General features: G+C 45.7%; 1 protein-coding gene across 13 annotated transcripts in view; it reads left to right on the top strand.

The window, feature by feature from the left end:
* The window catches only part of TPCN1 (two pore segment channel 1), a 45,855-nt gene that overhangs the window by 13,988 nt on the left and 17,051 nt on the right, over window positions 1-14,816 (top strand). For 9 of the 13 annotated variants that reach the window (XR_011729744.1, XR_011729745.1, XR_011729743.1 and 6 more), the window contains exons 3-11: window positions 7,165-7,289; window positions 9,805-9,981; window positions 10,672-10,785; window positions 11,056-11,186; window positions 11,506-11,594; window positions 11,990-12,024; window positions 12,599-12,657; window positions 13,394-13,493; window positions 14,375-14,491. Coding sequence is in view for 6 of the 13 variants with exons in the window: in XM_071763418.1 (XP_071619519.1) it covers window positions 7,165-7,289; window positions 9,805-9,981; window positions 10,672-10,785; window positions 11,056-11,186; window positions 11,506-11,594; window positions 11,990-12,024; window positions 12,599-12,657; window positions 13,394-13,493; window positions 14,375-14,491 (947 nt within the window). In the remaining 7 variants the exon portion in view is untranslated. Of the gene's footprint in view, window positions 1-3,185; window positions 3,251-3,348; window positions 3,440-3,894; window positions 4,040-7,164; window positions 7,290-9,804; window positions 9,982-10,671; window positions 10,786-11,055; window positions 11,187-11,505; window positions 11,595-11,989; window positions 12,025-12,598; window positions 12,658-13,393; window positions 13,494-14,374; window positions 14,492-14,816 lie in introns of those variants that run through there. The other 4 variants (XR_011729742.1, XR_011729747.1, XM_071763414.1 and 1 more) reach the window with 2 other exon arrangements.

The following is a 14,816-nucleotide window of genomic DNA, read 5'->3' as shown; positions in this document are numbered from 1 at the left end:
TCTACATGTGTGCAGTGCAGATGTCAGCAAGGATACCGCAGTCCCCCGATTAAACAGTGCAGGGCTTCAGTTGCCTTCAATACAAGAAGATAGGCAGTGTGGTTGATAAGAGGCAATAATATACAAAAAGTGTCTTACCATGCTGAGGGACATCTGCTCGTTCTTCATGTGGCTTCAGCTCCCTGTGGTGTGGTGGATGATAGCATGAAGTGAGCTGGTGTTGGTGCTGGAGGAACTCCTGGGTTCTTGAATCAGGGCGAGGGCTTCAGCCACCTGATGCTGCCCAGGGGAAGTGGCAACATCCATATTTTCTGGAAAAAAAAACTTTTCTGTGATAAAGAGGAAACTGAAGTGACTTTGTTGAGCAAGCAAGTGCTGTGAGAATACAGTAAGACAAAGAACCCTGAGGCCTCTGCATATGTTTCTGCTGTGCCATGGTCTCTAAGGAAGAGCACGACTCAGTGATGCCAACTCGAAACACTCAGAAGCGTGTTAGTTCTCTTGCAACAGAAGGACTTGGCACTGCACTCTGTTGGAAATGCCCTGTTTTGCCTCGGCAGTAAACAGATAGTAAATTGTTTAGGCTTCCTCATGGCTGTTAAATTCCTCCCCATAACATTCCCTGAAAACAGGAATGGGCGCTAGGATGTTTTGGGCTGCAGAGATGGGTCCTGCCACGCTCCCGCTGGCACGGTGCTGAGTTGGCAGCCAGGCATCACAGGCACTGATTTCACTCTCTGTCTCTCCCACCTCTGAGATGTGTGGCCGAGTGCCAAACCAGCTGTGCTTTTCCAGGCAGCTTCCAGCTTGCTTTCTCCCGGGTAGGTGAGTCTGGCCTTGAAGAGACAAACGCACGCATCTTCATGCCTCAGCACTCAGAAAGAAAAGGAGCAGTTTCTTATCAGCTGCACTGGAGCAGGGAGAGATGATAAATTCTCTGGAGGCATGTAAGCACTTGGAAGGGAAAATGGCACCATTGGTGTTGGTACAGCTCCAACATAGACTTTAGGATCCTGCTGTTTCCTGGCCAGAGCTGCCTCTGGGCTTTGCCTGGATTGTGTTGTAGTACTGCTAAAATGTTGGCTCTGGGACTGAAGGTGCCTGCACAGCTTGTGTTGGGGAAGGGGACCCATCTATTCTGTTTCCTTTTTTTTTTAATGGATTTACATCTTCTGTAGTGGGCATTCCATACAGTTCAGCTGACCAGGGCTTTCAGGAAGAGAGGAGCACTCGTGGTTGTCTTTGACAGAGAAGTGGTCTCCTCCTGCAGCTTTGTTCATCCTGACTGCAGCCTCAGGAAGTAAAGTTGCCAAGGGATCCAGCAGTTTTAGCCAGCACAGAGATCCTGCTCCAGGACTAATCTTTTATGTGTGGTCAGGAGCTCCAGGAACCCCAAGGACAGCTCTGGTGCTGCTGGGATCTTCCTTCATCCATGGGCACATGTTCAGTATTGCCTGATGCCTGGTTCTATTTAACTTGAGCTTTGAGACCAGCTGAGTTTGGGTCATTAGATAGGAATACAGCCCAGATGGGTGGTGTAAGGAACAGAGGTGGTGTGGCAGTGCAGAATGCAAAGAAATGGCTCCAGTTAAATGGTGCAGCAGTCATTGCAGTGAGGGGCTGTGACTGAGTGACCCCCACACTGCTTTGGGCTCTTTTCCCTGCTTGGAAAGGGGCTGGAGCCTGGCAGGGAACAGGGAAGCTCAGTTCACATGTCTGTGTGGACTCTTGCAGCAAACCTGTGCAGTGTTTGCTCAGCTTCAGGGTGTCCCATTCACCTCGGGCAGCCTGACTCCTGGAAGAGTGTGTTCAGGTCTGATAGGAAAAGACAGTGCTGCCACAAACAGCCATGCAAGTGCATTCCCTGGCAGGGTTTGTGCCTTTCCAAAGAAGGAATAATGACTGTAAGGTGGAGGTAGAGTGCAAGACAGCAGTTCTTAGGAGCCAGATTGCAAGAAGGAAAGAAAGGACAATGTTGGTACCAGGCTATTTAATTAAGTAGGGGTCTGATGGTTAACTGGCAGTTTGGCTCCTCTTTCTGTGTCCTCCTCCTCCTCTGTGGCCCACTTGCTGGTGGAGTGTTTTATCAGCTGGCACATCTCTTGTTGCCTGAGATGGTTACTGGAGCTGCCTGGAGCACATACCCTGGACAGCTTGACCCTTCCTGACTGTGGAAGGTAATGCCTTGCTTGCTTCGTTGCTGCTCTGTTTGGTGAATCCACTTGCAGGAAGCTTGTAAAACTCTGTGAATGAAGATGGGTCCCATCTTTGAAGTGTCCTTGGATTTCTTTTTTCACCTATTGAGATATATTACTTGCACATGCAGCCCGTTAGATGAGTGACTTATGTGTTGCTGCCTTACACTGACTACACATGTGATGTCTAAAGGGCACGAGTGGCAGTTTTAACTACAAGAATATTTATGCTGAATCATGCCACTTGCCCTGCCTTCCACACAGTTTGCAGAGTTCTCTCATCCCAGCTGTACTTGCTAAAATTGCATCACCTGGAGAGGTTGGCAACTAGCAGCTCCTTCAAGAGCTTCCTCAGCCTTTTAGGAGAAAGCCCTGGTAAGTCCAGTAGAGGCACGTGGCTTTGGAGTCAGCCAAGGAGCTAATTAGAGGCATCTCAGTCTGTTCCAGTGTAAAGCCATAAAAAGTGTGTGCTCTCTAGAAAGCAGAACATCTGGCAAACAGGCTAATGAGAGACAGACTGGGGGAGCTCTGAGGCAAATGGAAGAGCTACCCTGTAGAGTTTGTTTATAACTCTTTGAATTTGCAGGAGGTTACGAGTTTGTTGGGTTTTAAAAATTATTATTAAAAGAAATGCAGACACCAAAGATGAAACGGTGCGTGTCCAAACTTACTCTAGTTTGGCAAACAACAGCCTGGCTGGGAAGGGTGTTTTATCCCTGGTTCCTGTGAATGTTTTCTGTCCCTCACTCCCCTCTTGGCTCTGCCTCCAGCTCCCTGTGGCCGTGTGAGCTCCTCCAAACCAGAGGAGTTTGTTCGCTTGCTCAGCCAATGGAGAGGTTTTCTTTCCACTAAGCAGGGAATTTCTTTTACAAAGGGAGAAGTTTGGGCTCTGGAAAGTTTATGCTCCTTCCCTTTCTTTCTTTTTTGTGGCTTTGTTTTGTTTTGTTTGTTTTTTATTGTAATGATGACATATGGAAACTATTTACACAGGAGCATGCTCTGCTGCACTGAATGGAAATGTTGGAGTCCCGGCAGTATCATTCCGGATGCCTTGTGTAAGCAGCCAGCTGGTTTTGCTTTTTCTTTTTTTTTTTTTTTGTCTCTTTTTTTTTTTTTTTTTTTTTTTTTTTCACCTCCCTCTCTCCCTTTTCAGGGAACGTCTGGGATAAGTTACACAAGTGTGGAAGGAAGCTTTGCCATCTGTGGACAGCTCAGTTCGTTTATTTTGTCACGCCCCTTGTATGGTGAACTTCACAAATATCTATTTTTTTTTTTATTGCTGGGGGGCGGGGGGGCAAGACTCCTTTCTGTCACTGTTTAGCACTTTGACTCCTTTCGCATGAGTTGTTGATGTTTTCTGGTGAGCATGTTCTGCTCTGTGCCAAAATAAGAGATCATGGTACAGGAGCGTGGTGGGAAAGGAGGGCGTCGTGCTGGAAATCTCTTCATCCCGCAGCTCAACCTTCCAACAACTTGCACTGAGGAACATCCTGCAGCTAAACAGAGATAGGGAAATGATTTAACTGAAGCCTGAGCCACCTTCCTCAGAGGGAAAAAAACCCAAAAAAAAAAAAAACCAAAACCAACCCCGTTTAGTTCTGCAGAGAGCAAAATCTTTTGTGCTTGGCTTTCCCTTGAGGAAGCTGCGAAATCGAGGATCAGCTTTCGGAGGGGCGGGTGGGAGGGAGGAACTTCAGCCCTGACTTGTCTCCCAACTCTGAAGACAAAGCCTGCCTGCTTCCCAAGGGCTGCCATGCAGTGGAGAGAGCAGCCTGCCATCTACTTGGAGGATTACGGGAGCCCTGTGGAGAGGTCCTCCTATCTCACTGAGCTCCGTACGACTGGTAAACGCCGTCGGGGATGTTCTGCGGCACGAGCTGTGGTTGCATTAGTCTGTGTCATTGTTATCATGGGAGCAGCTGAGGAAATTAGCTAGCTGGAGGGCTGCCAAACAAACAGGCAGGGGGTTGCTTTTCAAATTTATTATTATTTTTATTATTATTTATTACCCAGATGATGCTGTTGCCCAGGGGATGCTAGATCAACCTTCTGGCACCTGATGGGGAAGGAGCTGATCTACAAAATGCAGCACCCCACTGGAACACTTCACCCGTACATTTTCTGTAGTCTGTGCTTAGAAAGATGATGGCTGGTTTAGACAGGAGGAAAACATCTTGGTTTTGTGGAATTGTGGGGGTTTTTGTTTCTAATTTGCATCTTTGAGTGCTGTTTTGTATTTGAAACCTTGATCTCACTGAGACTTGTGTTCCAGCTGCGAGTCCTCTGTGTGAGAGGCAGAGAGGGGTCCTGGGTTTTTATTGCAGTGTATCTTTTCCTAGTGTTGATTCTTTTCCAAGAGAGGCTGGTCTTTGTGAAAGAACTGCTTCGGGGTTAAAGGTAGTTTTGGCATCTTTTGGTGGGGTACAGTGCTTTTTTTAATGCTGCAAACCTTTGATGATTTGACAAGAGTATGGTTCGATGTTCTGAAATTTTCTATCTGCTGCAGTTTTCCAATAACATGGTAATATTGTAAGCAACCTGCTTAATATATCCCTCTTCCCCAGAAGAGCTGGCACAGCCAAGGTGTTGATTCTGTGCTTTTCCAATCCCCTGAATTGTGTGAGATGAATCACACTCAGATTTTCTCTGAATATTTGCTGTGTTTTCAAGGCGAGTTCTGGAAAGTCCTGAAACTCGTTTGTGCCTTCTGCAACCTTAGCCCAGCCACCAGATAACAAAGGAGCTGTGGGTGATGGCACACAGGCCTCTGGGCATCTTCAGAGGATGAGGTTATGCCCTCTGCTCTGATGTGCCAGTTGCTTGTGCCCCTCAGCAAAGTTTGGGGGTGTTTGGGGGCTCTGTGCCCGTCTGTGAGGATGCTTGAGGTCTCTGAGCATGTTTCATCTGGCAGCAAACGATCTGTTAAGATGGGAATGAGTATAGCAAAATACTCATCTTTTGGGCAGTGAAGGTCTTCAGCAGTGAGTCCAGGCTCTGCTGAAGGTGTTGCTCCTTCAGCAACTCTGTTAAGCATTAAATGCAAAGGTTTTTGCTGCCAGGCTGCAGTTTGAGGGAGTTTGTCTCTTTGAGACACAGACACAGTAAAAGCTTCATAAATAACATTTTAAAATTTTTTCGAGCAGTGTAAAGGTTCTGATTTCTGCATTTTTTAGTTAAAAGGCAAACAGACCCAGAAGAGTAGCATTCTGTTCTGTGGATAAATTAAATCTCTACCATTCATTTTTTTTCCCAAGAGCTGTGCTCATTCGAGGTGTAAAAGGGGTGTGTGGGAGGCATGAGCCTCATCCAAACACTGATCCAGATTTTGAGTGGTATTTTAAGGCTATGGGGGAAGCAAGGAAGAGAAATAGGCTTAAATGCTGCAGGATTCTCAGCCATCTGAGTGTGCAATCTGGAAAGTCTTTACAGATCCCAGCTAAATGTTATCTTAATTTGATCTGAAGGTGGGAAAGGCAACTGTGGCTCTGCATTGGTGAAGAGATTTCTGTCTCTGTCAGGCAGTGCTGGTTTTTTTGGTCAGTGCAGTTTTTGCATGGACTCTCTCCCCTCTCCTGAGGGTGCTCTGGAAGGACTGAATCAGTGATTTAATGAGGGTTATTTTGCCACAGCAAAGAGGGGCAGCATATCTTCATCATGCTGTAATGAGAGAGGAGAACCACCTCACTGTCAGTTTTCCCCCCCACCTCTCATAAGACAGAGCAAGCTACCACATCACAGCTTTATTGCTCATAAAAAGGGGGAAATCAGCACTTTTGCACTGGCAAGATCAATTTTACACATACCCACTGTGGGAACACGAGGCACTGGAGGAGGGAAGCATCTGCTGAGAACAGGAACAACCATGTGGTTTGGGTAATGACTAAAATTCTGGAGACCTGAGTGTGTGGACAGCTTCAGCACAGGTTTCCTGCATGGCCTGGACCAGTTCTCACTTCTGTGGGTCAGTATTCCCTGCCAAAGGTGCAAAGTGAAAAAAACAGGGCAGAAGAAGAAGAAACTCAGTGGTGTTTTGTTTTTTGTTTTTAATAATTGTCCTCATGCATGGTTTTCATGTTTTAATAGAACTGAGGCTGCAGAATGCAAGAAATAGCAAGTACTCTGGAGTTCCTGTAAATGTCCTGCAGAGCTCTTCCATGGGGAGGGCACTGTGGATGTGGAGCTATGCTTGGAAGTTGCTTTTTACGATAGAATTGTATTTTTTAATTGACATTTTAATGAACCCTGGTGCAAAGTGCTCATTGTTTGATAGTGCTGTATGGATGACAGACACACAAACTCCTAGAGGTTTCCAAATCAATCTATGGGGTATGAACTGGAAATCTATCTTGCTGTTTGTTTTCAGCAGAGGGGGGCTGGTCCTTGTCTGCACCAAATAGTGTTGTAGAGACTCATTGTTTAATGTCTCTGCAACACTCTGAAAAGCAACACTTTCTTCTCAAAGGGCCTGACTGCTGCTGCATTATATAGATACTGTGCCCAGGCTGCTGGCCCTTGCCTGTGGTAGTCCTGGACTCTGTTCTTCACTGCCTCTCCTCCCATTAAGTGTGAAAAGGCAGAGTTCCTGTAGCAGACACCCTTTTGTTTTGTGGGTGGGACAGCCCTGGAGAATTCTGTTAGCTGCCTGTTTATAATTTATGGCTCTGATGCTATGAACATGGCAGCACAGAGCTCCTGAGACAGGAGACCTGCTTATTGTTTCAAATAGGATGCTGTCTCTTTTGAGGATCTTCTGGGAGCCTTCTTGTGTTGAAGTGCTGAGTTTGAGTGTGCCTCTGAAAAGCTCCTACATGGGAAGAGTCAATTTTTTCTGTGTACAAGCTGCCAGTTTCCTGGGTACCACCTCCTGATTCTTGTCTGCAGTCCCAGTGTCTGGCTTCTCTGCCTGCCTCCTGATCAACCTCAGCTTGCTTAATTCTCAGTCAGTTTTTCTCTTACTCTCCTGTTGCAGATGGAGGGAGCTATGATGTTAATAATGATGCATCCAGCCCTGCTGCAGGGGACTGCTGTGCACAGCAAAGCTCTGCCCGACACAACTGGGAAATGAACTACCAAGAGGCAGCAATCTACCTCCAGGTGAGCCCTGCTCTTTGCTGTGTTGAGTGAAAAATGGGCTTCTTAAACTGGGTTAGTTCTTGGTTATAGGAAACAAAGAGCTTCAGGTTTGAGGTTAAATAATTGGTGCTTTGCAAAGGAGTCCACTTGAGGAGTGGGGAGATAGTGGGCATGTTTTCAGATCAGCTCTGGCAAATAATTTGGGAGCCACTGAACAAGCCACCCAGATCTCCCAGTGCCAAAGGAGCATAGGAGCTGAGGGATTCAGTTCTGTCACCTTACTGAGTTTTCCATAACTTGTCATAGATAATAATTTTATCTCTTGAGTCACTCTGGGGTGAATGGTCAGCATTCTCTAGGTCACATCCCATGTTCTGGAGCTGCTGGTCCTAATCCTGCCTTTGCTACAGATTTGGTGAGTGGCCCTGGGGTGTTCCTTTAGCACCAGTCAAGCCCTTCAGGTCATGTAAGACATATGAGAAGACAGAAGTCTTGGTTTCTACAAGGAAGCATGGTGAGATCAGGAACAGCCCAGGAGTGAAATTTATCCTAATTAGAAAGAACAAACCATCAAACCAACCCACCCACCATGCTCCTGTTATAGAAACACCATCATTACCTCAACAAAGTTATAATATTTTTATGATCACCATAAGTCTGGTGTGATGAATTAGGTACCAAAACTGAGTTTCCCCCAGAGCTGGCCAGTCTGAAATTGTTGCTGCTTCCTTTACTGTCCTTTTCTTCCTCCTTCATTCCCTTTCAAAGGCTCTGCATTGCATCTTGAGATGCTTTGGACCCAGTTAGGTTTTTTGTTCCAGCCACTGTGAGGTGACTGAAACCATTTGTTTCCCTCCTGCTCCCACTCCACAGGACTGACAATTTAAAACCTGATAGGCTTGGACCTCAGTAATTCTTCATCTTAATCATATGCTAGAGCAACACTGACAGTGTAGCAGGGCTTTTGTTTGAAGTCCTGATGATTGGAGGTGCTCTGCAAAGGGTCATTGAGTTGCTGCTGAGTCTGATGGGGATGTACACAGCAGGCTTGGCTCTTCTGCTGCAGATTATTCTTGCTGCTGCCTTGACCAGTGCTGGCAATGACTATGTCCTTGAAATGAAGTAGAGGTAACTTAAAGCACATGCAGATTGTTTATTTGAATGAGTAGCTGCAGGTGAGTGTCTTATCTGAATAAGAGGACTTTACTGTCCAGCAACATTTTGAATTGCTTGGCTACCAAGAGGCAGAATTTAGACTGTTTTTATTCTGCAGGTAGGTTTTGTCAGGCGTGAATAAGAATGCCCTGCTGATCTAAGCTAGCTCTCTCTTTCAGGGAGGAAAGATTGTGTTTGATGGATCTGGCTGCTGGGTTTTGTCCTGCTCACAAGCTGTCTCATTGACCCAGTAGTTTGTGTGTGTGTGTGTTTGTTCTTAATCGTGTGAGCTTGCCTGTGAGATGAATAAATGAGAAATATTCGAAACCCTCTTTTGAATTAATCTCGAGAATGCTTCACAGCTTCAAGAAGATCTTGTTTCCTGACCTTGCTTCCCATTTGCAATCACAGTTGTTCTGCTTTGAGAGTAGTACTGTCCTGACAGTAATTGCTTGCTTGGAAAGATGTTAATTGAAAAAACAAAACAAAACAAAACAAACTGGCAAACAACAACTTGTGCACCTGCATGTCCCAGCTAGGTAAAAAATGATCTCTTGTGACAGTCTCCAAAAGGCAGCAAGCTGCCTGTGAGTGACTAAAGCTCCCTTACTTAAACCATTGAATCAAGAAAGAGAAGAATCTGAAAAACCCTGTAAATTCCCTACAAACTTAAGTTTTGTCCTAGAGGTAAAAATAGTAATTATGTGGCTGTGTAAAAATCAGTTATAGGCAAACTCTTTAAGATGGAGTAGCTGACCTTTTAATGCTAATTAAACTTCCTAGTTAGGAGGGAAAGACAAATCAGCATAGGGACTTGTTAATTTTTCATGGAGTCTGTCTGCTCACATTCCTGAAGCAGAAAACACTGTGTGTGCTCCAGTGTTTTCTCCCAGACATTTTGCAAGGCCAAGATAAGGAGGAGCAACTGTCAGCCAGGTGCCCTGGAGCTTATCTGGGTGTTTTTGTGTTCTGTCCTGCAGAAGTCTAATCAGAGAAGTCTGTAAACATGTGGAAGTGGTTGCAAATAAATGAAGTGCTGTGCTTATGTTGGGATGTTGACTGAAGTTTCTTTGCCTGCTTTTATAAACTCTTTTAGCACTCTTCCTCGTTTTGAAAAGGCTCAAAGATTTCTGAAGCAGGAGCCTGTGGATGTTAATGAATTTCATTACTGAAATATGCTTGTGATGTCCCCTGAAAGGGATGTCCCCTGTGCACAGAGTTCATTCCTCAATAAACAGATCACTGTCAGGCTGTAAATGGGGAATAATCTGTGGGGAATTGTATCTAATCCATATAAAAATCTGTGTTCTTCATAGGGAAAGCTCTGTTATAGAGCCCAGAGTCACTAATACTGTCCTGTTCTTTATTCCTCCTGCCTTAGGAAGGAGAAAACAACGATAAGTTCTTCACTCACCCCAAAAATGCCAAAGCACTTGCTGCCTACCTCTTTGCACACAATCACCTTTTCTACCTGATGGAGCTGAGCACAGCCCTGCTCCTCCTCCTGCTGTCTCTCTGCGAGGCTCCAGCTGTTCCCATGCTCCGTCTGGGCATCTTTGTAAGTACTTTGGGGCAAAATGAAGAAATCTGCCTCTTCTGCATGAGCAAGGGGAAAAAGGAGGCTAAACATAGAGGAAGAAGGGAACAGCAGTAGGAAAGAAACCAGCTGGATTGTTCTGTATATTGGTTGAGCAGCAAAATGTCCTTTTTTTTCATCTGATGTGGACAGACCAAGATGAAAGTGACACTTGCCAGTTTTCAGGTTGTGCAGGACCCTGTCTGTGGTTATCCAGAGCATCTGTTTCGAGGGAAAACCCTTCCCTGTGTGACATTCTTGTGCCCAGCAGCTTTTCTCCCTGCATTTCACTAAAAAAATGGCAGCTTCAGACTTTTTCAAAGGGTTTTTGCTCAAGTTGCTGATTTCTAGCCCTTATGTTTCAAATATGTCAGTGCAATCTTTTGATGTGCTATTCTAGTCCAAAAGAGATACAGATTTCCAGGAAATTCTGGGCTGATACTGAATGGAGTAAAACTCTACAGGCTTTAATAAAAGCTCCAAGCAAGAAATACAGAAACTTCAAAAAACAGGGTGCAGTGCTGGCTCTGGGAGCGCCCTTAGGGTTTTCTGCATGTCACAGAGCTGTGCTCAGTTTGGTGTCACATCCACATGCTCCTTGGAAAGGGAGAGGCAGAAATGTGCTGCTGTTTGCAGTCAGAAGCACTGGTTTGTTTTACTGTCTCCTAACAGGTCCATGCAACCCTGGAGCTCTTTGCTTTAATTGTGGTGGTTTTTGAACTCTCGATGAAGATGAGGTGGCTGGGCTTCCAAACCTTTATCAGGCACAAAAGGACTATGGTGAAGGTGAGTTGCCTGTCTGACTGTCTGTGTTTCACCTTCAGAAACTAAAGAACCACATTAAAAAATGGCTTCTACTGTAGCAGGGAGCACTTAACCACACATCCCAGCTGCCAAGTGATCCGTGCGAGATCTCTTGGAGCCACCTCCCATCCTTCGAGTGTCCAAATAAACGGGTGCTCAGTGAGATCTTTGCCTTTCCCAACAGGCAAAGAGAGTCTCCCCTAGACACTACCTAGCTCTGCCCTCTCATTAAACCCCCTTTTTTTGTTGCAGACATGTGTGCTGTTGGTACAGTTCGTTGAGGCCATCGTGGTGCTGGTGCGCCAGACCTCGCACGTCCGCATCACCAGAGCCCTGCGCTGCATCTTCCTGGTGGACTGTCGGTACTGTGGGGCAGTCAGAAGGTGAGCAGGCAGCTGCTGGGCTTCCTGCTGGCACACCTGGGGCTGGGGTGGAGGAAAAGCACTCTGACCCTGCAGGCATCAGTGGGAAAAGAAGTGTCTTTCGCATCAGATCTTTTGTAATCGTGGTTTAAGTGTAAGATGAGTGTTGTGCCTGGGTAGGGAGCTTGGAGGCAATCTTAGTGTAGGTAGCTTTCTGCTTTTAATCCTTGGTGGGAAGGGGAGGAAAGTCCTCAAATTTCATCTGTTGGTTTTTTTTCCCTGCCAACCTGGAGAAGAAAACATAAAAAATTCAGTTAATGGATGTTTTCTTATTTTTCAGAAATCTGCGACAGATCTTCCAGTCCCTCCCACCATTTATTGACATTCTTCTCCTTCTGCTTTTCTTCATGGTGATTTTTGCTATCCTAGGTGAGTTGTATTTGTGGAAGGTGAAGTGATGCTCTTGACCAGTTGTTGTCCAAAAGCAACACAAACAGCCTTGGTGCTTGTGGTTTTCAGCTCCTGGTTCCATCAGCAATTCCTCAGTCTTGTAATTTTGTCCCACGTTCCCATGAGTGCCTGTGTCTGTAGTGTACCTACTCCAGTCCTAAGCTCAAATCATCCCCAGAAACTTTCCTGTCTGAAAGGATCAGTGAAATGTCAATAACCCATATTGGCAAATCTGTATGGAGAAGGCCTCCCACATACTCTCCTCCTCCTGGTGTCAGACAAGGCTTCCTCTTAGTGTGCCCCTCTCTTCAGACTTTAATTTTGTTTGTTCTTTCTCCCTTTCTTCTTCTCTACCTTCTCTGCTTCTTCTCTAGGTTTTTACTTGTTTTCTCCTAACCACTCAGATCCGGTGAGTATCCCTGATTCTTTCAACCAAAGTTTGAGTCCCATTTTGATGTGTTTTTGGATCAAACATCACTGTGTAGATGTAACTTATTCCAGGGGAGGACAGGTGCTGGCTGGTCAGAGGCTGCTCAGCACTGCTACCCCCTGCTGGGAAGGAAGACCATGCAGAGAACTTCCCCAGAGACAAGATGTCCCAAAGGGGACATCCCAGGGGTTGTTTCTTGTTCTTGGTGTCTTAATTCAGTGAAAGGAGCCACCTGCCTCTGTGAAAGCTCAGCCACATCTGACTGTGGCTGTTAGAGTCTAGCAGCCCCCAGATCCTGCTGCTGACATGTCTGGAGCTTGCTGGAAGTAGCTACTGCAAAACTGTGTGGATGAGTTTTTAATTGTTTTAACTCTTCACATGTCATCTCTCAGGGACCTTTAAAAAGGAAGGTGCTGAGGTACCCTTTCCCCTGGGGAGGTGTCAGGGAATTGTAGAAGTACCCTGTATTCAAGTGGCTGGCTGGGTGGGTTTTTGAATGAAATGTCAGTATGAAATTCTGCATGTGTTTTGTCATGGGAGTTTTCTCTTTCAGTACTTCAATACCTTAGAGAACAGCCTGGTGAATCTCTTTGTACTTTTGACCACTTCAAAGTAAGTACATGCTTTTCTAGCTCAGCTGATCTCTCTAGCAGAGCCAAGAGTTTATTTGTAGAAATGCTCTGTCTCCAGTTGTGACCCATTTCCTCCACATGAGAGATTTCCTGGTTCAGCCTGCATGGGAAGAAATGGTGTTTCATTTTGGTTTCAGAGGCTGTGACCTCAGATATGGAGTTATCTCTAAGCACCTCAGACCACTTTCATCACTCTGAGGGCAATAAAGGGGGGGAAGAGTTTTGTTAGGCCTTGGTCCTAAAAGGGAGAGTTTGTTTGTGCTCCTTTGTCAGCCAACAGTTTGCTGCTGTGAAGTAACTTCCTATTCCTCTGCTCAGGTTCACCTATCTGCTAGGAAAGGGGGATAACAAAAGTGGGTAAATATTGATCTGCTGTCAGGGAGAGCTCTGAGGATTAGGAATTTAGCAAAGGATGGAATAAATCTGAGGTTGTAACACTCAGACCAATTGCTGTCATTGCTGAGTATCAAAAGCACAGCCCTTACCCACTTTCCAAACCCCCTTTGCCCATCTGGGTTTCAGGATGTGCAAGGAATGTGCTTTTTATACCCATTTTTGATATCTCCATGTTCTTGCTGCTGGTTGCTAGGCACAAACTTCTATGTCTTGAGCAACCAGACATTTTGCAGAAACATGCAGCTCTTTGGATGTGAGCTGTGCCTCTTGCAGCAGCAGCAGCTATTTAGTGCTTCAGCTTCTGTCTTTTTTGGATGCAGTTTTCCTGATGTGATGATGCCATCCTATGCCCGGAACCCCTGGTCCTGTGTCTTCTTCATCGTGTACCTCTCCATTGAGCTGTACTTCATCATGAACTTGGTGAGTCTCTTGCTGCAGCAGTTTTCTTCTCTCTGCCTGGCTTTGGAGCTCACTGCCCAGCAGCAACTTTCCCACTTCCAAGACTGCTCTGTAATAATCTGAGACCCTTTGGCAGAATACATCTAGAAATGGCAGGTTTGCTACAAAAAGGAGTCTTTTAATGTTTAACCACAAGGAGTTGAACTAAATCACAGAAAGCAGAATAATATGGGCATCTTTCAACTCCTCTCACATTAATATCATGCTTGGAGTGACATACTCAGTTGCATGAAATTTATTGTCCTTTTCTGTCTTAATTATTTATTGTAAAATGGCTTTTTATTATCTGGGCTTGCCTGAAACACTTTGTAAATCAGTTTGAAGGGAATGGAATTACTGAGTAGGGCAGGACTTGAAGAGTGCTAATAACTGCAGAGTGAGACCATGGCTGCTCTGCTTCTTGCAGCATCTGGGGTAGGGCCAAGACCAGCTCAGGTGAGAATGTGAGCAGTGGAAAAAGGGTTACCAGAGGAGCTGAGGAGTTCTGCACCCCAGGGCGAGCAGTTTGATGCTTGGATTTTATTAGTGTTTCCCTAGGTGGAGGGTTAGTTTTGATGTGTAGTTGTCAAAGATCCCATGGATGTGTGAGTCCCTCAAAAACCACTTTCCAGGAAGAGATCAGAGCAACTGGAACAAACCTTTTGATGTTGTTTTTCTGTTGCCATGCTTCTGGGGGCTTAGCCTTGGCTCTCAGAAACCACCAACGAGCGTTAGGAGACCAGACACGTCCGGACCTCTTCCAGAAAGCAGATCAGTGGGTGTGCAGTGTGCTTCTGTGATCCTTTTGTGGGATCCCTTGCAGCCAACAGGCCCTTGCTGACTCTCCTGTCTTCTCTCTACAGCTTCTGGCTGTCGTGTTTGACACTTTCAATGACATTGAGAAGAAGAAGTTTAAGTCCCTGCTGCTGCACAAGCGCACGGCCATCCAGCACGCCTTCCGCTTGCTGATCACCAGACAGGTACAGGGCAGCCTGGGGGCTTAAACAACACCACTGGTCTGGAGTGCTCCAAGAGCACCTTCCAGAAAAGATGATGTGTGTCTGTTGACTGTAATTGTAGCCAACAAAGGCTACCGTTTTGTTTTGGTTTTTTTCCGTTTGTGCAACTTGGTTTTATCTGTTTCTGGAGAAAAAAATGAAGTAGTCTGAATTTCAGCCCCATGTGAGGTTATGGAAGTCTTGATAAAATGAGTGAAGTTCATTCTGGAGAGCATGCAATCATTGATTTCTCTCTGATTCAGTGTGGGTCACTTGAGAACTTGCTTCTCAAGCACCAGTACTTAGA

This window comes from Heliangelus exortis, chromosome 19, assembly GCF_036169615.1.
Source record: "Heliangelus exortis chromosome 19, bHelExo1.hap1, whole genome shotgun sequence".
Classification (NCBI taxonomy): domain Eukaryota; kingdom Metazoa; phylum Chordata; class Aves; order Apodiformes; family Trochilidae; genus Heliangelus; species Heliangelus exortis.
The sequence above is the reverse complement of the archived record's forward strand: the minus strand, read 5'-3'. Positions and strand labels throughout refer to the sequence as shown.